This window comes from Ictalurus punctatus, chromosome 7 (assembly GCF_001660625.3).
Source record: "Ictalurus punctatus breed USDA103 chromosome 7, Coco_2.0, whole genome shotgun sequence".
Taxonomy (NCBI): Eukaryota; Metazoa; Chordata; class Actinopteri; order Siluriformes; family Ictaluridae; genus Ictalurus; species Ictalurus punctatus.
In genome coordinates, this window is record NC_030422.2 from 8,422,826 (window position 1) to 8,446,775 (window position 23,950).

A 23,950-nucleotide genomic window follows, 5' to 3' on the forward strand; every position below is an offset into this window, starting at 1 on the left:
TTGGTCTTCGTGACGGGTCAAAGTTGTTTTTCATCTAACCCCTGTCATGTATCAGTATGGCATCTCGGTCATTATGACAGCTAAAGATTACATACGACTGTTATATTTTACAGTAAGGCAATACTTTTTTCCTGGAGCAAATCAAATAGATCACTTTCTCGTTTAAGCTTAAAGGTGTTGCAAACAATAACAATTTAGTCAGCATTCGCAGTGTTAAAAAGAGAAGAACGGTAGGGGGCAGCAACGTCTAGGTTTTAGGTAGTGACGACAAATTGAATACCAGTTCACGCTTTTCAGAGGCTTGAAGTGGAAAAAACAGTCAAGCGATCAATAAGACGACACTCACACTAAAGGGCATCCATAGATTCACAGAAGCAGCAATTTTGGGTTTGAGACTTGCTGGACTCACGAGCAAGTGTTTTAAGTTCCTGAGCATCTTTGTACTTTGAAAACAACCACTATCAAATAGATCACTTTCTCGTTTAAGCTTAAAGGTGTTGCAAACAATAACAATTTAGTCAGCATTCGCAGTGTTAAAAAGAGAAGATCGGTCGGGGGCAGCAACGTTTAGCTTTTAGGTATTGACGACAAATTGAATACCAGTTCACGCTCTTCAGAGGCTTGAAGTGAAAAAAACAGTCAAGCGATCAATAAGACGACACTCACACTAAAGGGCGTCCATTGATTCACAGAAGCAGCAATTTTGGGTTTGAGACTTGCTGGACTCACGAGCAAGTTTCTAAGTTCCTGAGCATCTTTGTACTTTGAAAACAACCACTATCAAATCGATCACTTTCTCGTTTAAGCTTAAAGGTGTTGCAAACAATAACAATTTAGTCAGCATTCGCAGTGTTAAAAAGAGAAGAACGGTAGGGGGCAGAAACGTCTAGGTTTTAGGTAGTGACGACAAATTGAATACCAGTTCATGCTCTTCAGAGGCTTGAAGTGGAAAAAACAGTCAAGCGATCAATAAGACGACACCCACACTAACAGGTGTGCATTTAGTCAAAGAACTGGGAAATCTCTTCTTATGATTCATTGGACTCTTGAGCTCCTTTGTAGTTTGAAGACATCCCATAAAAGCCTCAGTGAGGATTGAACTCACGACCCCTGGTTTACAAGACCAGTGCTCTATCCACTGAACTATGAAGCCTTGTGACATGCAGCCAATGGAATTAGAAGGAGAGAAAAGTTGACATATAGTCGTCATTGAAAATAGTCGACTAGCAGACACAATGTAAATAAAATCTTTAGGTTAAGAACTGGGTAACTGTCAATGGTACTACCACCATCAGGCTTCACTGTGGGGATGGTGTGTCAAGTAATGAGTGGCGTTGGATTTGTTTCAAGTGTAGCACTTTGTACCAAGGCCAAACAATTCTTTTAGTCCAGAGAACCTTTTTCCCCCCATGTTTGCTGAATCTCCAACATGTCTTGTGGATCTCTCCAGCATGTTAAATTATCCTTGGCCCTTTGGTTGCTTTTGCGACTAATGACCTCTTTACCCAGTCACTAACTTTCCCTGGATGGTGTCGTGATTGTGCCAGATTCTTTCTGTTAAAAAAAAAAACATTTAATGGGATATTTGGATAGGTTTTGATAGCTCATTGGTCTTCGTGATGGGTCAAAGTTGTTTTTCATCTAACCCCTGTCATGTATCAGTATGGCATCTCGGTCATTATGACAGCTAAAGATTACATACGACTGTTATATTTTACAGTAAGGCAATACTTTTTTCCTGGAGCAAATCAAATAGATCACTTTCTCGTTTAAGCTTAAAGGTGTTGCAAACAATAACAATTTAGTCAGCATTCGCAGTGTTAAAAAGAGAAGAACGGTAGGGGGCAGCAACGTCTAGGTTTTAGGTAGTGACGACAAATTGAATACCAGTTCACGCTCTTCAGAGGCTTGAAGTGGAAAAAACAGTCAAGCGATCAATAAGACGACACACACACTAAAGGGCGTCCATTGATTCACAGAAGCAGCAATTTTGGGTTTGAGACTTGCTGGACTCACGAGCAAGTTTCTAAGTTCCTGAGTATCTTTGTACTTTGAAAACAACCACTATCAAATAGAAAATAGATCACTTTCTCGTTTAAGCTTAAAGGTGTTGCAAACAATAACAATTTAGTCAGCATTCGCAGTGTTAAAAAGAGAAGATCGGTCGGGGGCAGCAACGTTTAGCTTTTAGGTATTGACGACAAATTGAATACCAGTTCACGCTCTTCAGAGGCTTGAAGTGGAAAAAACAGTCAAGCGATCAATAAGACGACACTCACACTAAAGGGCGTCCATTGATTCACAGAAGCAGCAATTTTGGGTTTGAGACTTGCTGGACTCACGAGCAAGTTTCTAAGTTCCTGAGCATCTTTGTACTTTGAAAACAACCACTATCAAATCGATCACTTTCTCGTTTAAGCTTAAAGGTGTTGCAAACAATAACAATTTAGTCAGCATTCGCAGTGTTAAAAAGAGAAGAATGGTAGGGGGCAGAAACGTCTAGGTTTTAGGTAGTGACGACAAATTGAATACCAGTTCATGCTCTTCAGAGGCTTGAAGTGGAAAAAACAGTCAAGCGATCAATAAGACGACACCCACACTAACAGGTGTGCATTTAGTCAAAGAACTGGGAAATCTCTTCTTATGATTCATTGGACTCTTGAGCTCCTTTGTAGTTTGAAGACATCCCATAAAGGCCTCAGTGAGGATTGAACTCACGACCCCTGGTTTACAAGACCAGTGCTCTATCCACTGAGCTATGAAGCCTTGTGACAAGCAGCCAATGGAATTAGAAGGAGAGAAAAGTTGACATATAGTCGTAATTGAAAATAGTCGACTAGCAGACACAATGTAAATAAAATCTTTAGGTTAAGAACTGGGTAACTGTCAATGGTACTACCACCATCAGGCTTCACTGTGGGGATGGTGTTGTCAAGTAATGAGTGGCGTTGGATTTGTTTCAAGTGTAGCACTTTGTACCAAGGCCAAACAATTCTTTTAGTCCAGAGAACCTTTTTCCCCCCATGTTTGCTGAATCTCCAACATGTCTTGTGGATCTCTCCAGCATGTTAAATTATCCTTGGCCCTTTGGTTGCTTTTGCGACTAATGACCTCTTTACCCAGTCACTAACTTTCCCTGGATGGTGTCGTGATTGTGCCAGATTCTTTCTGTTAAAAAAAAAAACATTTAATGGGATATTTGGATAGGTTTTGATAGCTCATTGGTCTTCGTGATGGGTCAAAGTTGTTTTTCATCTAACCCCTGTCATGTATCAGTATGGCATCTCGGTCATTATGACAGCTAAAGATTACATACGACTGTTATATTTTACAGTAAGGCAATACTTTTTTCCTGGAGCAAATCAAATAGATCACTTTCTCGTTTAAGCTTAAAGGTGTTGCAAACAATAACAATTTAGTCAGCATTCGCAGTGTTAAAAAGAGAAGAACGGTAGGGGGCAGCAACGTCTAGGTTTTAGGTAGTGACGACAAATTGAATACCAGTTCACGCTCTTCAGAGGCTTGAAGTGGAAAAAACAGTCAAGCGATCAATAAGACGACACACACACTAAAGGGCGTCCATTGATTCACAGAAGCAGCAATTTTGGGTTTGAGACTTGCTGGACTCACGAGCAAGTTTCTAAGTTCCTGAGCATCTTTGTACTTTGAAAACAACCACTATCAAATCGATCACTTTCTCGTTTAAGCTTAAAGGTGTTGCAAACAATAACAATTTAGTCAGCATTCGCAGTGTTAAAAAGAGAAGAACGGTAGGGGGCAGCAACGTCTAGGTTTTAGGTAGTGACGACAAATTGAATACCAGTTCATGCTCTTCAGAGGCTTGAAGTGGAAAAAACAGTCAAGCGATCAATAAGACGACACCCACACTAACAGGTGTGCATTTAGTCAAAGAACTGGGAAATCTCTTCTTATGATTCATTGGACTCTTGAGCTCCTTTGTAGTTTGAAGACATCCCATAAAGGCCTCAGTGAGGATTGAACTCACGACCCCTGGTTTACAAGACCAGTGCTCTATCCACTGAGCTATGAAGCCTTGTGACATGCAGCCAATGGAATTAGAAGGAGAGAAAAGTTGACATATAGTCGTCATTGAAAATAGTCGACTAGCAGACACAATGTAAATAAAATCTTTAGGTTAAGAACTGGGTAACTGTCAATGGTACTACCACCATCAGGCTTCACTGTGGGGATGGTGTTGTCAAGTAATGAGTGGCGTTGGATTTGTTTCAAGTGTAGCACTTTGTACCAAGGCCAAACAATTCTTTTAGTCCAGAGAACCTTTTTCCCCCCATGTTTGCTGAATCTCCAACATGTCTTGTGGATCTCTCCAGCATGTTAAATTATCCTTGGCCCTTTGGTTGCTTTTGCGACTAATGACCTCTTTACCCAGTCACTAACTTTCCCTGGATGGTGTCGTGATTGTGCCAGATTCTTTCTGTTAAAAAAAAAACATTTAATGGGATATTTGGATAGGTTTTGATAGCTCATTGGTCTTCGTGATGGGTCAAAGTTGTTTTTCATCTAACCCCTGTCATGTATCAGTATGGCATCTCGGTCATTATGACAGCTAAAGATTACATACGACTGTTATATTTTACAGTAAGGCAATACTTTTTTCCTGGAGCAAATCAAATAGATCACTTTCTTGTTTAAGCTTAAAGGTGTTGCAAACAATAACAATTTAGTCAGCATTCGCAGTGTTAAAAAGAGAAGAACGGTAGGGGGCAGCAACGTCTAGGTTTTAGGTAGTGACGACAAATTGAATACCAGTTCACGCTTTTCAGAGGCTTGAAGTGGAAAAAACAGTCAAGCGATCAATAAGACGACACTCACACTAAAGGGCATCCATAGATTCACAGAAGCAGCAATTTTGGGTTTGAGACTTGGTGGACTCACGAGCAAGTGTTTTAAGTTCCTGAGCATCTTTGTACTTTGAAAACAACCACTAAAGGCTCCAGTGAGGATTGAGCTCACGCCCTCTGGTTTACGAGACCAGTGCTCTAACCACTGAGCTATGAAGCCTTGTGACATGCAGCGAATGGAATTAGAAGGAGAGAAAAGTTGACATATAGTCGTAATTGAAAATAGTCGACTAGCAGACACAATGTAAATAAAATCTTTAGGTTAAGAACTGGGTAACTGTCAATGGTACTACCACCATCAGGCTTCACTGTGGGGATGGTGTTGTCAAGTAATGAGTGGCGTTGGATTTCTTTCAAGTGTAGCACTTTGTAGCAAGGCCAAACAATTCTTTTAGTCCAGAGAACCTTTTTCCCCCCATGTTTGCTGAATCTCCAACATGTCTTGTGGATCTCTCCAGCATGTTAAATTATCCTTGGCCTTTTGGTTGCTTTTGCGACTAATGACCTCTTTACCCAGTCACTAACTTTCCCTGGAGGGTGTTGTGATTGTGCCAGATTCTTTCTGTTAAAAAAAAAAAGATTTAATGGGATATTTGGATAGGTTTTGATAGCTCATTGGTCTTCGTGATGGGTCAAAGTTGTTTTTCATCTAACCCCTGTCATGTATCAGTATGGCATCTCGGTCATTATGACAGCTAAAGGTTACATACGACTGTTATATTTTACAGTAAGGCAATACTTTTTTCCTGGAGCAAATCAAATAGATCACTTTCTCGTTTAAGCTTAAAGGTGTTGCAAACAATAACAATTTAGTCAGCATTCGCAGTGTTAAAAAGAGAAGAACGGTAGGGGGCAGCAACGTCTAGGTTTTAGGTAGTGACGACAAATTGAATACCAGTTCACGCTCTTCAGAGGCTTGAAGTGGAAAAAACAGTCAAGCGATCAATAAGACGACACACACACTAAAGGGCGTCCATTGATTCACAGAAGCAGCAATTTTGGGTTTGAGACTTGCTGGACTCACGAGCAAGTGTTTTAAGTTGCTGAGCATCTTTGTACTTTGAAAACAACCACTATCAAATAGATCACTTTCTCGTTTAAGCTTAAAGGTGTTGCAAACAATAACAATTTAGTCAGCATTCGCAGTGTTAAAAAGAGAAGATCGGTCGGGGGCAGCAACGTTTAGCTTTTAGGTATTGACGACAAATTGAATACCAGTTCACGCTCTTCAGAGGCTTGAAGTGGAAAAAACAGTCAAGCGATCAATAAGACGACACTCACACTAAAGGGCGTCCATTGATTCACAGAAGCAGCAATTTTGGGTTTGAGACTTGCTGGACTCACGAGCAAGTTTCTAAGTTCCTGAGCATCTTTGTACTTTGAAAACAACCACTATCAAATCGATCACTTTCTCGTTTAAGCTTAAAGGTGTTGCAAACAATAACAATTTAGTCAGCATTCGCAGTGTTAAAAAGAGAAGAACGGTAGGGGGCAGAAACGTCTAGGTTTTAGGTAGTGACGACAAATTGAATACCAGTTCATGCTCTTCAGAGGCTTGAAGTGGAAAAAACAGTCAAGCGATCAATAAGACGACACCCACACTAACAGGTGTGCATTTAGTCAAAGAACTGGGAAATCTCTTCTTATGATTCATTGGACTCTTGAGCTCCTTTGTAGTTTGAAGACATCCCATAAAGGCCTCAGTGAGGATTGAACTCACGACCCCTGGTTTACAAGACCAGTGCTCTAACCACTGAGCTATGAAGCCTTGTGACATGCAGCCAATGGAATTAGAAGGAGAGAAAAGTTGACATATAGTCGTCATTGAAAATAGTCGACTAGCAGACACAATGTAAATAAAATCTTTAGGTTAAGAACTGGGTAACTGTCAATGGTACTACCACCATCAGGCTTCACTGTGGGGATGGTGTTGTCAAGTAATGAGTGGCGTTGGATTTGTTTCAAGTGTAGCACTTTGTACCAAGGCCAAACAATTCTTTTAGTCCAGAGAACCTTTTTCCCCCCATGTTTGCTGAATCTCCAACATGTCTTGTGGATCTCTCCAGCATGTTAAATTATCCTTGGCCCTTTGGTTGCTTTTGCGACTAATGACCTCTTTACCCAGTCACTAACTTTCCCTGGATGGTGTCGTGATTGTGCCAGATTCTTTCTGTTAAAAAAAAAAACATTTAATGGGATATTTGGATAGGTTTTGATAGCTCATTGGTCTTCGTGATGGGTCAAAGTTGTTTTTCATCTAACCCCTGTCATGTATCAGTATGGCATCTCGGTCATTATGACAGCTAAAGATTACATACGACTGTTATATTTTACAGTAAGGCAATACTTTTTTCCTGGAGCAAATCAAATAGATCACTTTCTTGTTTAAGCTTAAAGGTGTTGCAAACAATAACAATTTAGTCAGCATTCGCAGTGTTAAAAAGAGAAGAACGGTAGGGGGCAGCAACGTCTAGGTTTTAGGTAGTGACGACAAATTGAATACCAGTTCACGCTCTTCAGAGGCTTGAAGTGGAAAAAACAGTCAAGCGATCAATAAGACGACACACACACTAAAGGGCGTCCATTGATTCACAGAAGCAGCAATTTCGGGTTTGAGACTTGCTGGACTCACGAGCAAGTGTTTTAAGTTCCTGAGCATCTTTGTACTTTGAAAACAACCACTAAAGGCTCCAGGGAGGATTGAGCTCACGACCTCTGGTTTACGAGACCAGTGCTCTAACCACTGAGCTATGAAGCCTTGTGACATGCAGCCAATGGAATTAGAAGGAGAGAAAAGTTGACATATAGTCGTAATTGAAAATAGTCGACTAGCAGACACAATGTAAATAAAATCTTTAGGTTAAGAACTGGGTAACTGTCAATGGTACTACCACCATCAGGCTTCACTGTGGGGATGGTGTTGTCAAGTAATGAGTGGCGTTGGATTTCTTTCAAGTGTAGCACTTTGTAGCAAGGCCAAACAATTCTTTTAGTCCAGAGAACCTTTTTCCCCCCATGTTTGCTGAATCTCCAACATGTCTTGTGGATCTCTCCAGCATGTTAAATTATCCTTGGCCTTTTGGTTGCTTTTGCGACTAATGACCTCTTTACCCAGTCACTAACTTTCCCTGGAGGGTGTTGTGATTGTGCCAGATTCTTTCTGTTAAAAAAAAAAGATTTAATGGGATATTTGGATAGGTTTTGATAGCTCATTGGTCTTCGTGATGGGTCAAAGTTGTTTTTCATCTAACCCCTGTCATGTATCAGTATGGCATCTCGGTCATTATGACAGCTAAAGATTACATACGACTGTTATATTTTACAGTAAGGCAATACTTTTTTCCTGGAGCAAATCAAATAGATCACTTTCTCGTTTAAGCTTAAAGGTGTTGCAAACAATAACAATTTAGTCAGCATTCGCAGTGTTAAAAAGAGAAGAACGGTAGGGGGCAGCAACGTCTAGGTTTTAGGTAGTGACGACAAATTGAATACCAGTTCACGCTCTTCAGAGGCTTGAAGTGGAAAAAACAGTCAAGCGATCAATAAGACGACACACACACTAAAGGGCGTCCATTGATTCACAGAAGCAGCAATTTTGGGTTTGAGACTTGCTGGACTCACGAGCAAGTGTTTTAAGTTCCTGAGCATCTTTGTACTTTGAAAACAACCACTATCAAATAGATCACTTTCTCGTTTAAGCTTAAAGGTGTTGCAAACAATAACAATTTAGTCAGCATTCGCAGTGTTAAAAAGAGAAGATCGGTCGGGGGCAGCAACGTTTAGCTTTTAGGTATTGACGACAAATTGAATACCAGTTCACGCTCTTCAGAGGCTTGAAGTGGAAAAAACAGTCAAGCGATCAATAAGACGACACACACACTAAAGGGCGTCCATTGATTCACAGAAGCAGCAATTTTGGGTTTGAGACTTGCTGGACTCACGAGCAAGTTTCTAAGTTCCTGAGCATCTTTGTACTTTGAAAACAACCACTATCAAATCGATCACTTTCTCGTTTAAGCTTAAAGGTGTTGCAAACAATAACAATTTAGTCAGCATTCGCAGTGTTAAAAAGAGAAGAACGGTAGGGGGCAGAAACGTCTAGGTTTTAGGTAGTGACGACAAATTGAATACCAGTTCATGCTCTTCAGAGGCTTGAAGTGGAAAAAACAGTCAAGCGATCAATAAGACGACACCCACACTAACAGGTGTGCATTTAGTCAAAGAACTGGGAAATCTCTTCTTATGATTCATTGGACTCTTGAGCAAGTGTCTTGAGCTCCTTTGCAGTTTGAAGACAACCCATAAAGGCCTCAGTAAGGATTGAACTCACGACCCCTGGTTTACAAGACCAGTGCTCTATCCACTGAGCTATGAAGCCTTGTGAGATGCAGCCAATGGAATTTGAAGGAGAGAAAAGTTGACATATAGTCGTAATTGAAAATAGTCGACTAGCAGACACAATGTAAATAAAATCTTTAGGTTAAGAACTGGGTAACTGTCAATGGTACTACCACCATCAGGCTTCACTGTGGGGATGGTGTTGTCAAGTAATGAGTGGCGTTGGATTTCTTTCAAGTGTAGCACTTTGTACCAAGGCCAAACAATTCTTTTAGTCCAGAGAACCTTTTTCCCCCCATGTTTGCTGAATCTCCAACATGTCTTGTGGATCTCTCCAGCATGTTAAATTATCCTTGGCCCTTTGGTTGCTTTTGCGACTAATGACCTCTTTACCCAGTCACTAACTTTCCCTGGATGGTGTCGTGATTGTGCCAGATTCTTTCTGTTAAAAAAAAAACATTTAATGGGATATTTGGATAGGTTTTGATAGCTCATTGGTCTTCGTGATGGGTCAAAGTTGTTTTTCATCTAACCCCTGTCATGTATCAGTATGGCATCTCGGTCATTATGACAGCTAAAGATTACATACGACTGTTATATTTTACAGTAAGGCAATACTTTTTTCCTGGAGCAAATCAAATAGATCACTTTCTCGTTTAAGCTTAAAGGTGTTGCAAACAATAACAATTTAGTCAGCATTCGCAGTGTTAAAAAGAGAAGAACGGTAGGGGGCAGCAACGTCTAGGTTTTAGGTAGTGACGACAAATTGAATACCAGTTCACGCTCTTCAGAGGCTTGAAGTGGAAAAAACAGTCAAGCGATCAATAAGACGACACTCACACTAAAGGGCGTCCATTGATTCACAGAAGCAGCAATTTTGGGTTTGAGACTTGCTGGACTCACGAGCAAGTGTTTTAAGTTCCTGAGCATCTTTGTACTTTGAAAACAACCACTATCAAATAGATCACTTTCTCGTTTAAGCTTAAAGGTGTTGCAAACAATAACAATTTAGTCAGCTTTCGCAGTGTTAAAAAGAGAAGAACGGTAGGGGGCAGCAACGTCTAGGTTTTAGGTAGTGACGACAAATTGAATACCAGTTCACGCTCTTCAGAGGCTTGAAGTGGAAAAAACAGTCAAGCGATCAATAAGACGACACCCACACTAAAGGGTGTCCATTTAGTCAAAGGATTGGGAAATCTCTTCTTGTGATTCATTGGACTCTTGAGCCAGTGTTTTGAGCTCCTGAGAATCTGTGCAGTTTGAAGTCATCTCATAAAGGCCTCAGTGAGGATTGAACTCACAACCCCTGGTTTACAAAACCAGTGCTATAGCAACTGAGGTATGAAGCCTCATGACCAGGGGTCTGGTAGAGAAGCCAAAATGAGGCACATGATATGAAACATGCTACGCTACAAATATATTTTTCTGTGCAAAATATAGTTTTTTGTCAAATCATCTTCATTTAAATCTTTCAAGAGTGTACTGGTGCTTTATTTCATTGTGGGCAGCTTGAGCAGCATGGCAAAAAAATTGACTCGATGCCAAAATTCCCGCTTCACTGCTGCAGTTTCCGGTGTAAAATTTTAGCCGGGGAGACATTACAGAGCTTACAAAGGGCAATTTTATTGTCATTCCACACAAGAGACATCATCTTTACACACAGCACCAAATCACCGTGTTTTCCTGCCCTCTTTTCATTGACAGGATATAATCAGCCCTGATCATCGGATGTTTTTAAACTGGCGACTGTTCCCACGTCTAGCAGTGATAATGCTAACCTGATGTGTTGAAGGAGATACTAGTGAAGTAAAGAGAAATACGGTTTTGGTGGAGGTTTGTTCAGTGGAGAGTAGACCAACTTAGAGAGCAGTGGGCCCACACCAACATCAGAAAAAGACTCAACAGAAATATGGTTTAAAATGAAGTAAACACACTATATTTGTCTAATGATGACCAATCCAAGAATTTCTCTGTGCAACTAGTAAAAAAAAAAAAAAAAAAACTCTTTAGGGACAGAGAAAACAGTGGGAATTAATTTAACAAAAGAATAAATATCCTGCACAGTAACTTCCACTGCAACTGACATTATGAAACACCAAAGAGTGCTCACAAATTAAAGCTTTTGCACATGCTTGTACAAAGGCCCATTTAGCAGCAGCCAGCATCTTTGATGAGGCTAACAAAATACATTGGAAAATAGTGTGGTTAATACCCAGTTTGAACAATTACAGACCACATCCAGGATTGTTAGAACCGCTTACAAGGAGGGTAAATATATATGCCCATAGCTTTGAAAGTGAGATTAACTGCCAGGAATTAAATGGAGTTAACAGCCCACGTACAATCATTCAGGACTTTAGTGAGTACAGGAACTCAAATACCTCAAGTTCCAGAAGGACCAAGGCAGTTGTTTGCTACTGTGAACACCATATCAATCTCGAGTGGAGCGTAAGTGGGGTTTCTCCAGAATTAATCTAATTTGTAGCTCTATTCTAGAAGCACTTTTACGTATCTGTAAGTTTGTGGACCGGGACCTTTTGCATGTCCCCAGACTTGCTGGAGCACTACCCTCTTAGTGTTCTGGAACCTCCTTGTTTACAAATTAAGCACTTCAGAGGGGACTGTGTTTGCCAGCACCATGTCGGTTGTGCCTTCCTCAGTGGATGTTCAAGGACGTCCACTTTCAGTCTTTTTGAAATTGTTAAGAGGTTTAGTAACAGTGTCATATGTGATGTGCTTGCCATGTTTCCTGTTAAAGTCCACTGCAACTTTGAGACAACTTCCCAAACCATCCATGAGAATGATTTTAATACGTTCTTCTTTTGTCATTCTTTAAGGCTATCTGAAATATATATATATATATATATATATATATATATATATATATATATATATATATATATATATATATATATATATATAAATGCTATATAAACTAAGTATGAAACATTTTGGAAGGCATTATGCTAAAAAGTAGTAATTTCCTCTATGTATGGAGACTTTTAGGACACCCTGCATATCAGCAAACTAAAGCCAGGAGAGAATAAATCCCCAGCTGTGGGGGAAAAAGTTCCCACATTGTCACATGATGGCTACCAACATAAGAGAGTAAATACATTTTTACTTGACATTTGGTTATCATAACCTATACATGGGTGCCTGATGTCCTGCTATGGTATGGTGTCCTATCCAGTTCATGGCATGCTTAGTGTTAGAAAGATCCATTGTAACCCTGACCAGCAGTTGCTGGTCATATGAATAAGTTTTATTTTGACGATGCCCACTTGCACTGCCGAAGATACTGTTGGTTATTAACTCGGGCCCAGAAAGCAATTTCACAGGCCATTTCCAGTCGAACCTTTAGAATAAATGTGAACAAAGCCTGCCCTTTAGCAAGGAGATACCAGCACATCTGTCTGCATCACAAGAACAAAGCAATGCTGGCACAGTGTGACTTTCTAGCCAGACGAAAGCAGTGGCAACTAGTGGGCAGGTCAACAGAGATCATTGTCTTAACGGGTTCTTTGTAAATTGTGTTCATTGTCTCATGTGCAATGTCATTTCATGAAGCTAATTCTCTTTTTTTAGTTCAATTTCATGCTATATACTGTGCATTACAAACTGTCCCCGTTTTTCAGGACCCAAGGGTATAGACAATGAAATAAAAATAATAAAATGTGAAACACTTTGGTAGATCTAATATACAGTATTACATTTAACAGCATTACTGTTTCTTTCTATAAGAGAGACAAGGAAGACAAGAACTCAAAAAATGACAAATTCTTCATCTCAGTTTAAAATAACTTTATTTAATCTTTATTAAATAATTTTGACTGATTTGTTATAGCTAATTTAAATTAAAAATCATCCATTATTGAAAACAAAATGTGCCTTAATGTTGCAATGTTCTAAAAACATTTGTATTTTCATAATAATAAGTTGTTCTTGTCAGAGTTGTCTAGTAAAAATTGAATGTACCAGTAATAAAAAAAACAAATACCCGAAACAAATACAAATAAATAAAAATAAACGTTCGCATCCAAATATCTACTTGAGTAAGAAAGTATCTAGTTAAAAGAAAAATACTACAGATGTACCTGTTACTCATTACACAGTGTCACATAAAACAGACTGAATGTAAGTAAATGTAGATGCATCTGATTTAAACTTGTGTATTTAGATTTTTTGGAATGGATGTAACTCTTTTGAGTAAATTTTGCTGTGAATTTCAACAAATCTGTGGATCTACGCTAACACTGTCTACGTTTACATGGACAGCAGTAAACTAATTATTGACCTTACTCTGAATAAGACAATATTGTGATTAAGGTGTTTACATGAGTCACTTTTAGAATACTCCTTTCACGTACCCGTTTTACATGTTATAGAACATAGTTCGATTAACAGCACACGTCATTACATCACCACACCACACCGTCTGACATCCCTCCAGAATTTCACATATCGACATACAGTTTGTCTTCGTTATGATACCGTACACAGTTTTGGGTGTTTTTACTAAAATTTTTTACATATGCTTCAAGTGCAGTTACTTATTTGTCATGCTATACGTGCTAATAGACAACTGCTTGAAGCCCTGGGCTGCGTCCCAAAACGTGTACTTACCTTCTATATAGTAGCCGAGATGCATGTATTTCGCCTACTATAGAGGCCATGCTCTCTTGTTTGCCGTAAAACGATTGAGCGCTGCCGTGTGTGTACGTGTCCTGTCGCAAAATGCGGTAAAAACTCCCACACAACGTTAATAGTGTAATTAAGGTGTCTTCATGTCTGTAATACACGTCGATAATGCGACTAAAACAGGAGTACTCCACATGTCTTAATGTGTTTACTTTGAGAATGACTTTAATCAGATTAAGGTAATTAAAAATTGCTGTTTACATGCTAGTTTCTTAATCAGAGTATTGTCTTAATTGGGTTAATATTGGATTATTGTTGTCCATGTAAACTTACTGACTGAAAGCGAAAGGTTATCTGGGTATTACGGACAGTGGTGAATCATCACTTGTATACTTCAAATGACATCGACTCAAGCAATGTTTTCGACTCAAGCAAATGACTTTTTCAAGCCATGTTTCCTGACTTCGAGCTTGTGAAGACTGTCACATGTGGACAAGACAAGACTGCCTACATCACCAGGTTCGGTTTGGTTCTGTACGTGAAGAAAAAAAAAAAACACTTGCCAAGGGTGTGTGTTTGTGGTCATGTTTAATGAGAGTCAACAAAACAACCAAGACCCAGTGGCCTCATTAGGGGTTCAGGCCGATGAAGCTCTCTGCATGAATCCTTGCTGCCTACAGCCTGAATCTGAGAAATGACACACAGGTTCAAATCTATCGAATCAATCAAATCACATTACGTTTGCACAGGTATGATGGTGAATTCAGATGCTGGATGTTTAACACTTCCTCAGTGCAGTATTAAAAAGGCAATATACTGTGTACAGACGATGTAAATGAGGAGTAATTCAAATGGTACAGAATACAAAGGGTGATTGAGTTGTCAGCTGATAGTGTGATGGTACATCAGTTACATGACCATTGCAAAAGGTGCAGAATGAACTGGGTGGTCACATCGTATGTGGTTGATAGGGTGGGGGTGGGACTGTGCATGGAGTTATGAGTTTTAGAGGTATGTTCAAACCACATGCTAGTGCACTGGATATTCAGCAGCCTGATGGCCTTAGGGTAAAAGCTGTCCGTAAGCCATCTGGTCCCGGACCTGATGGTGCAGTGTCGTCTGCCGGACTCTGGCTTGGGTGGCTGGAGTCACTTGTGACGGTGAAAATCACAACACCATTTTATAAAGATACTTTTTACACGCCATACACTAGTATTGTACGAAGATGCTGTGGTACTGCCTCTTGATATTCTCACAGAGCACAGTTTGTAGTCTGCTCTGTCCAAATCCCTGTTATTTCATGTTGTCTATACATTAGCACAGCAACGTACACTAGGCCTATGTCACATAGTCACATGTGGTATCGGATGTTGGTATGGGAACTTTTTTTTTCAATACAAGTATCAATATTGATGCATCCTTAGTAATAATTTCTAAATGATGTCCTTGACTACGTTATTGGTTTCCAATAACTACATTATTGGCACAAAAACAAATTTCCATCAATGAAAGAATCGAAGCAAGAAAAGGGAATGAACCTGTGTTATGGAACTGCTGTCGAAAATCAGCTTTCTACCCTCTTTAGAAAGAATAATTTCCTTTTTGCTGGACTTTGGTTTCTGGGTGTTTTGGAACTAGTTTTCAAATGACTCCATCTTTTCCTCTGTAAGCACCATCCAGACAATCTTCAGTACACAGCATGAGACGTAGAGTCCTCTGTTGATGCAATGCCTCCTAATATTAACTCCATTCAAGAAAGGCACTCAGTTCCTTGGAGGCTAGAAAAATACCTCCAGCTTCTATAATCATATTAATTCGTTCAATGTTATTGAATACGTACTTATTGACTATTGGCGTAAAGCCAATTCACATATATTTCGTAGGTTAATGGTGTAAAGCTTTGATTTCTGTAACTTTAAATAAGTTGATCTTACTTTCCCTTTCTTGGATACAAATGTTTGTATTTTACACAAAAAGCACAGTGAAAGCTACACAACATTTTAAAGGTAAAGAGACACTCCTTTATTCTAAAATGTCTTCATTGGTCAATGTACAGAAAGTGCTGTAGTGACCACCAGAGAAAAGGCATAACATTTACAAAAATGAAATAGAGCAATTTAAAGATATCTAAAACAATGTAACACATGGGACAGTTGGGTGTGTTTGAATATCTCACAACAATGGTATTACAAGTACATGGAAACAAGGAGAATGGTAACCACAACTACAAAAACGTACATGTCACACAGTGCGGAAATAAATGAAACAAATGACATTTTCCTAGCTTAGATCACATAGCAGGAACAACAAGCAGTTTCCAGCTATAGAAGAATGACTACATTTAACATCCATCTTGATTTTGATCCTACTATATTGTTAGACAAGCCTCCTCAGCAAATGAATATGTTCTCATCCTCACAAGCACCCCCCCTGTATGTAAATGACATACAGAACTCATTACTAAACAGGAAGTGGGGTCATTTTTATACAACTTGTTTTTTTAACCAGAGGGTAAAGAGCAAACTTCCTTTTTTTTTTCTCTATAAATCTGAATTTGGGATAGAAAATAAAACACATTGTGAATTTCCATTCGTACTCTTTTATGTGAAAAAATACAAAGATGTCAAAGAGACACTAATAATCAGAGAGCCTTTTTTTCCTATGACAAGCAAGTGTGGACACAAAACAAGGTGGCATGGAGGGGATGCATTCTACTCGACAGATTTCTATTTACAGTATACAGGCATATAAAATTGTACTGCCAACCTTTTTATGACAATTCAATAGAAATTCACCAGAAAGGAGAAAAAGAAAAAAAAAAAAGATATATTTTTATGTACTATTGTAAGAATGTGTAAATGAAAATCTATTTAAGGTTCTAAATATTAAATGCAATAAAAAACATTTGAAAGTATTTTACATTAAAAATAAATTCTTCAGTGTAATTTGTTAGAGGAAAAAAAAACCCAAAAACCTTTATGCCACACAAAATCAAGCACTCTGTAAGTTAATGTTAAGAAAAATAACCAATAACCACATTTTGAGACATTAAGACGTAATATGTTCAGCAAAAGAACATAAAACCTCCCAGCAATGCTGGTTTTCGCGATCACTTTTTGTGTCTGTGCATATATATGTTACCTGGTAATTCCACCAAAAATAATGGACAAGTCTTGTTTTTTCTTGGGTTGATTTATGTTTAAGCTCCTTAAACACAGAGAACAAGTACTCTATATTTGAGTAAGGGCATGTTGGTGTAGTTCCATTGCTGGCCATTAAAGACAGATTAGAGGATTAGACTACACAACAGGTAAGTGTCAGCAAAAATTTTTCTGCGTGGGTCAGTTAGATAATAATCTAAGATTTTCAGGCAGCAATTTCTGATTTATTATTAATATTATCATTAATATTATTTTTTGTGTGTGTCTCCTGAGTGTATGAGTTGAGGACGGGTGTTAATAGGGTAAAGTGGACTCGTCCCACACTAGTTTGCCCTTCATGCTCCCTCTGTCAACTTTTGTGTGCTCTTCTTCTTCACTATCTTCAGACTCTGCACTGGACAGATTCCTAGCCAGTTCATCGGCATCCTCCTCCTTAATGTATTCGTCCTCTTTCTCAGGATACTCCTCCGTGATATCCCCGACATTCTGATGTTTCACAGAAAACATGGGAGAAACAGTTATTTTCATAAAGCATTCATCTCTGGATTGAAATTACAAGGTTATGGAAGTGTTTGGATGGAAACACATTCTTAGACACTAAGCACCCAGTCTCATACAAAAGTACAGACTTACTTTTACAGCTTGAATAGCTATAAAGTTTTGTAAAAACATACAATTTATAAATTGGTATAATTTAATATCATGAACACAGCAGAAGGTTACATAGCTGCTGTGGTTCTACTTCCTTTCTTTGGAACTAGTGGAGTATTCCTGCTTGCTTCCTTGCTGAGTACCAATATACATTTTTTTGCCTTCCTGACGATGGCCATATAAGACACTGCATGCTGGGAATTAACTCTTGCAATTTGCAGACTTGTTTGGCCATAGAAATTGCCAGCAATAAAGCTGTCTTATGCTAAAGCTAGGCATCTTCCATTGGTTCATATGGCAAAAATGCTTAGTGCTTAGTCCAGGTCCCACAGTGCTCCCATCGGCAAACCATCAATGTCTCAGACACACACTTCTGTGGTAGAGACGCTTTCAGCCAAGTCTGCATAAACTCCAAAACACTGTTCAATGTGCAAGATAAGAGGTTTATGTCCAGTGTTTCACAGCACAGTAAAAAAATTCACTTGCCTGCACACAGCTGGTGCCTAGATGAAGCAAACAGACTCACTAGACTGCGAATGACCCTTTGCAATCATGCCAGTGATGTGCTGGAATTGCTCCCATGGGTCAGACTCATAATTTCAAGGTGTATAGTCTGGCCGGTACAGAGTATGGAGCGCCCATCAGTAATGTAAACAACAGATGGAACCATGTCCTGTTTGGTCAGAATGGGGCCAGCAACAACAATGCTTGCATAGTCTGTTGGATATGCTGCAGTGTAATCCATAACATGGCAGAGGTGGAAAGGCATACAGTAGAAATTTGGCCAATTGCATGCCAGCACGTCCTGGCCAAAAGACTCTGTCTTTGACTTTGCCTAGTCCATGACCCACACTGAACAATGAGTTGGTTCACAAACAGATCGCCTTGCCGTAGACGAACCACCTCTGTGAATTAAAAAATTCCCAGGCAAGGGTTTTCTGTGAAACCGAGAATTCACTGTCTGATTGCATTGGCCTGGTAGCTAGGCCGTTCTTAGATAGAAGATATACATCTGCCCACTTGCATTTGCTTGCGATTTTGTGCCTTGAAATAGCATAGATATGTTGCTCTACAGTAATGAGGAAATGTGCATTTTCTTGATCTGTGGTCACAAACCAGTCATGCTTATTCATTGCTCACATCGTATCTGGTATGCCAGAACAACAGTTGTTTTATGAAAACATTCAGGTCATACATATCCAGCCATCTGCTCTGGTCCATGTACTATTTCCATTGCTGTTTGCTTAATTAACAACTGCACTTCCATAGTCAATAGGCCTGGGTGTCGCACCTCTGCTTGGCTGACCCCGATGTTTGGCAGTGGCGGATGGTTGAACTGTAAATGATACCCTGTACAGGCTGTGCTCAGTAGCCAATAATCTGATGTTATCAAGCTGCAGAGGGAAAAACCAACACAGCATCAACTGTGTAATTTAAGAAAATGACAGTGTGATCCCAAAGCACTTTCAGTGATTCAGTTCCATTTTATTTGTATGGGACTTTGAACAATAGACATAGTCAAAAGCAAAGAATAATAGAAGACTAAAGGCAAGCAGTACTAAGTGTATTGAAAGTATGTTTGGAAATAAGAAGGCTAGCCAGAAGGTGTGTTCAAATGGCACAGTCTACTGTGGTAAGAATTCTAATAATTACCCAAGGTGCATGCCAATTCACTCTTAACTGATGATGCACATTTAACAATAACAAGATTACGCTTATTGGCAAGAAACAAGAATTACAGCACTATATTCCACATCTTTGAATCCACTTCCTTAATTTCTTGTCAAGACCAGAAAGGGAAAGTGAATGAGCGTGACTTATTCATGTCAAGTCATGAGGTGATGGCTTTGCTATTGGTCTTGGCATGGAAACCAAAGGAAACCACCCCGGTAATCTGGAACATACATTGCTCCAATACTGAAATACCAGGAATTCCCCTCTTAAATGGCATGTGTCCTTGATATGTGTAGGGAAAACTACTCATGATTCAAATGGTCTGCTTCTACCCCTGGACAGGGTAATGAAGCAAGTGTGCAAGTCACCTCCATAGGATTGACAGTAATGGTGAAGGTTGTGTCATTCCAGACTATTTCTGGCTCCTTCCATTCATCCTCATTCTCTTTTAGGCCTTCTAGATAGACTGCATGAAAGCGGTAGATGCCCAGCACCATGATGACCACCAGGGCAGTGATGCACATTACTATCATTACTGTTGCAGCTGCAGATGTATCTGTGAACACACACACACACACACACACACACACACACACACACACACACACACACACACACACACACACACACACACACACACACACACACACACGACGCACACACACGACGCACACACACGACGCACACACACGACGCACACACACGACGCACACACACGACGCACACACACAAGATCAAAGTAACAAATTACATATAAGGTAAACTATGGTAAAATTTCACATCATAAATGTAAAAATACAAGTTAATCTGCAGCATTACTAGCAAAACCCATGACTCTGGTTAATAAGTTGGTTGCTGCCAAATTTTATTAAACCAAACATGATGTGCATGCTACTCTGTTGGCCAGTGTAAATTTTATAAACTAGCTGGAAAGGAGAAACTATCAGTGTAGTGCAAAGAGGGCTTACCTTGGCCCTAGAAATATGTACTAAATACACAGACACAACACACTGAGTCCCCAGTTACGTCAAAACAGAAGCTCCACTCGTCATTCCTACAGTTTTTTTTAGCATTGTATTAAGTGATGTTAGTAAACAGTTGTGTAAGGCAACGACTAAGGATATAAGGATGGTTAAGTTTGAACATAAGTTTTATATGGATTCAAGTTTTCAACTGTACAATAAGGGTTGCAAATAATAAATAATTATTAAAAATGCTTGCATTTTTGAGACTATTAACAAAGGAGTATATTGTAAATTTTAAACTTTTTTTTAACAAGGAGGGGCACATAGTTATAACACAAGGTTATACATAGTTTAATGCTTACTTGGGCATAGTAATTATATATATATATATATATATATATATATATATATATATAAACACACTACAACAATCCATCCTTCTTCCATCTTTTACCACTTACTACTTCTTCAGGGTCATGGGGGAACCTGGAGCCAATCCCAGGGACCATCGGGTGAGGTACACCCTGGACAGGGAGCCAGTCACAGGACACAATCACATTCATACGATACGGACACACCAATCAGCCATGTCTTTGGACTTGGGGAGGAAACCCCCACACGGGGAGAACACGCAAACGCCGTACACACAGCCCTGGCGGGAATCGAACCCTGGACCCTGGAGGTGTGAGACGAACGTGCTAACCACTAAGTTATACTACATTAAAAACTCTTAAGCAGTTATAAAGTGCTCCAGAAAGGTTGTGTCATAAAAACATGATTAAATAAGAAATACACTGAAACACGATGGGCCGTGTTATCGGAAAAATAATACATGACAGGGTTTTGTGATGTGGCCTGACATGTAGCGGAGTTATAGAAAATGTTAATTTTCCACTATCGGCACACGATTTGCAAATGCTAGCAAACGTTTCACAGTTACACAAACGTAAAACATCTCCTAAAAATATCGACAATTATATGTTTTTCATTGTTAAATAACAATCCTTTTAAAAAATCTATTTATTGTTAGCCTTAGATTATGTGGATAGTCCTCCATAGAAGTCCCAGTGTATGAGCTGTTTGTATAGGAGCAGAATAACGCATTACTATAATAACATATTATAATAAGAGTACCTGTTATTTATGGTGCTAGTGTCAGAGAAAGGTTCTCCACACCTTCTGATTCAAAAGCTCAGTGGCATAGTAATGGTTGTGTAATGTGTCCATTCATTCATCTTCAGTAAAAGCTTTAAGAGAATTCATTAATGGTTCATCGTGGTAATGTTATATTCAAAATAATAAGTTAGGAATAAAGAAATATGCAAATGCGTACTTCAAGAGAGCAGGGGGGAAAAACAAGAACAACCACGAGGCATGTCCAGATAAATCACCAGAGCAAAGTCTTATGTGGCCGATGGATAAGCAGAAATTATTTACTAATATTAACTAATACATTAATTACTATTAATACATGTCAATAAGTGAAGAGTAAATGGAAAGTTTTTGTGTCTGGTCTCCTTACCTGACATGTATTTTGAGTTGGTCTGGATAACCAGTGGCTGATGGATGGGTCTCATGTATGGGGATTGGACAGCCATTTGATTTACATGTTCCACAGACTCTGCACTGTGAACTATTCGTATCTGAGAGGCGAAAAGAACAGAAAAAGAATTTTGAAGATTTAATTAAAAAAAAACAAAACAGCTGAGATTTGCAGAAGGCTGTGTGCTGCGAAATGTTTGCCAATGGCATATTTTTTACAGCTCAAAATACCTTCCTCTGTAAGCTTATGTCTATCGTTGTTAGTAGAGAAGGTTTCAATTAAACTGTCAAAACGTATGTAGGAAACGACAAATAGTGCACAGATACACAAATGCCAAGACGTGACCTCTGACCTCTAGGTTAAAGTTGTTGCTGGTGTAGCGGCCATTGAGCTCGGAGCAGCTGAGCCTGAACCTTCTTTCTGATGGGCTGGCTGGCTGCCAGTTGCGGTACCTCACCTGCCGGATAGCCAGCTCATATTTTGCCATGGAGTCCACACCTGAGACACAAACACACACAGCCATCAGTCAGTGACAAGTCACCTGCTAAATTATCTCCAGCTAGACAGAGCCACAAAAATACAGTTGTTCCGCTGAGGTAGTTATGACATGGCGGTTGTTTTTGGCCACAAATTAAAATATTGACACCAAGAGTTAATGCTTTCAGTCCTAAACTACGTATCTTGTGGCTACAAATAATTATTTTATGGTTATGTATTGTGTGAGTCAGCAACTTAACATGTTGTGTGAATGTCATACTTAGTACCCAGCCTCCAGTTAATTGTTTAATAGGAATGGGTGAAAGCCTAAAGTCGAATACAGACTAATGGCATATCTCTGTCACAATGTCATATATGAATTAACATTATGAATTTACTTCAATCAATTGTAAGCTGGCATTCCACTGGTGGAATGGAAATCGATGTATCAGACATCAATCAGAATAAATAAAATAATAATTTTATCGCTGCAAGACTGTTATAAGATTAGTCAGGACACTTTTGGTTTCTGTGTGTAGAGTATCGTGTCTCTTGGGCAGGGTGATGATGCGAGTACCCTACAAAATTTAAAGGGATCAACCGTAGGCATGTTTTCTTCATAGAGGAGCACACTGAATTAACAGGAAAAAGTCTGATATTATTTTATTAAATTTCACAACTCAAAATAGTGACTTAAAAGCGTGATAAAATAGCCTATATCACCCTTTGCATAAAAAAAAGACAGTCAAAACAAGGTATAAAGTGCAATAATGAATGAATCAAGTGAAGGTGCTTCCCCTCACATATATGAGAAGTGCCAAGACTAACAATAGGCCAAGTTAAATAAATAAGTTTTTGTCTGGATTCAAAAACTCTGAGTGAAGTGCCTGGGGTAGTTTTGCAAGACACGCCATAGCTAAACCATTCAGAGCAGAACTTCAAGCAGTGGCTGATCAAAAGCATTCACATATGAGGTATTAAGATAATAATACATGTAAAATGATAAATATAGAAGGGGGGGGGGGGGGGGGTTCATGGACATAGTAGAATAGCTGGCGTGATGCATACCATAGATGGAGATGCCAGAGGTAGAATTAGTGGCGTCTAGGTGTTTCCCAAGTAGAGAGCTATGATGGATCTCCAGACTCTCATGCTCTGGATTCAGCTCCTCCCCAATGACCAACACATCACAGTAATCAAGGTTGTGCATTACCTCCAGAATTCCAGGTCTGTGACCTACACACACACACACACACATATATTAGCTACATCTACCTTAAAACTACACTCTGTGGCCATTTTGTCATATAGATATATATTGACCATTTTTGACTATAACTAATCTGTTGTTATGCACAGTCTCTCACTGCCCCCCCCCCCCATATACACAGAATATCACCCACTACTGAGCCTTTGTGTGGTGCATGAAGGCAATTTCTGTGATCTATTGCTCCTACGGAAAGGAGCACAATGCATTCAATAAAACAAGGTGCACAATTTGGTGAGGCTTGGACAGAACATTTCCTAAAGGTACACTTGTCCTAGTATGGTACAATAGGTATCACTTATTTTTGAGAACATTCTATTGCCTAAGTATCATGAAACATTGTGTTTCTT

The 23,950-nt window shown here is 39.3% G+C and overlaps 1 protein-coding gene and 7 non-coding genes across 8 annotated transcripts in view; all 8 read right to left on the reverse strand.

The window, feature by feature from the left end:
- Positions 1-1,080: 1,080 nt before the first annotated feature.
- trnat-ugu (transfer RNA threonine (anticodon UGU)) lies at positions 1,081-1,153 on the reverse strand. The gene has a single exon. It is a non-coding gene; the product is annotated as a tRNA-Thr (tRNA).
- Positions 1,154-2,693: 1,540 nt separating this feature from the next.
- Positions 2,694-2,766, reverse strand: trnat-ugu (transfer RNA threonine (anticodon UGU)). Its single transcript has one exon. It is a non-coding gene; the product is annotated as a tRNA-Thr (tRNA).
- A 1,215-nt stretch (positions 2,767-3,981) lies between these two features.
- trnat-ugu (transfer RNA threonine (anticodon UGU)) lies at positions 3,982-4,054 on the reverse strand. The gene has a single exon. It is a non-coding gene; the product is annotated as a tRNA-Thr (tRNA).
- Positions 4,055-4,970: 916 nt separating this feature from the next.
- Positions 4,971-5,043, reverse strand: trnat-cgu (transfer RNA threonine (anticodon CGU)). The gene has a single exon. It is a non-coding gene; the product is annotated as a tRNA-Thr (tRNA).
- A 1,535-nt stretch (positions 5,044-6,578) lies between these two features.
- On the reverse strand, positions 6,579-6,651 carry trnat-ugu (transfer RNA threonine (anticodon UGU)). The gene has a single exon. It is a non-coding gene; the product is annotated as a tRNA-Thr (tRNA).
- A 917-nt stretch (positions 6,652-7,568) lies between these two features.
- trnat-cgu (transfer RNA threonine (anticodon CGU)) lies at positions 7,569-7,641 on the reverse strand. Its single transcript has one exon. It is a non-coding gene; the product is annotated as a tRNA-Thr (tRNA).
- A 1,547-nt stretch (positions 7,642-9,188) lies between these two features.
- trnat-ugu (transfer RNA threonine (anticodon UGU)) lies at positions 9,189-9,261 on the reverse strand. The gene has a single exon. It is a non-coding gene; the product is annotated as a tRNA-Thr (tRNA).
- Positions 9,262-15,860: 6,599 nt separating this feature from the next.
- The window catches only part of clstn2a (calsyntenin 2a), a 99,522-nt gene continuing 91,432 nt past the window's right edge, over positions 15,861-23,950 (reverse strand). The window contains exons 13-17 of the mRNA XM_017472791.3: positions 23,402-23,569; positions 22,209-22,354; positions 21,836-21,956; positions 19,717-19,904; positions 15,861-17,509 (exon numbers count right to left, since the gene is read on the reverse strand). Coding sequence (XP_017328280.1) covers positions 17,318-17,509; positions 19,717-19,904; positions 21,836-21,956; positions 22,209-22,354; positions 23,402-23,569 — 815 coding nt within the window. The 3' untranslated portion in view covers positions 15,861-17,317. The remainder of the gene's footprint in view (positions 17,510-19,716; positions 19,905-21,835; positions 21,957-22,208; positions 22,355-23,401; positions 23,570-23,950) is intronic.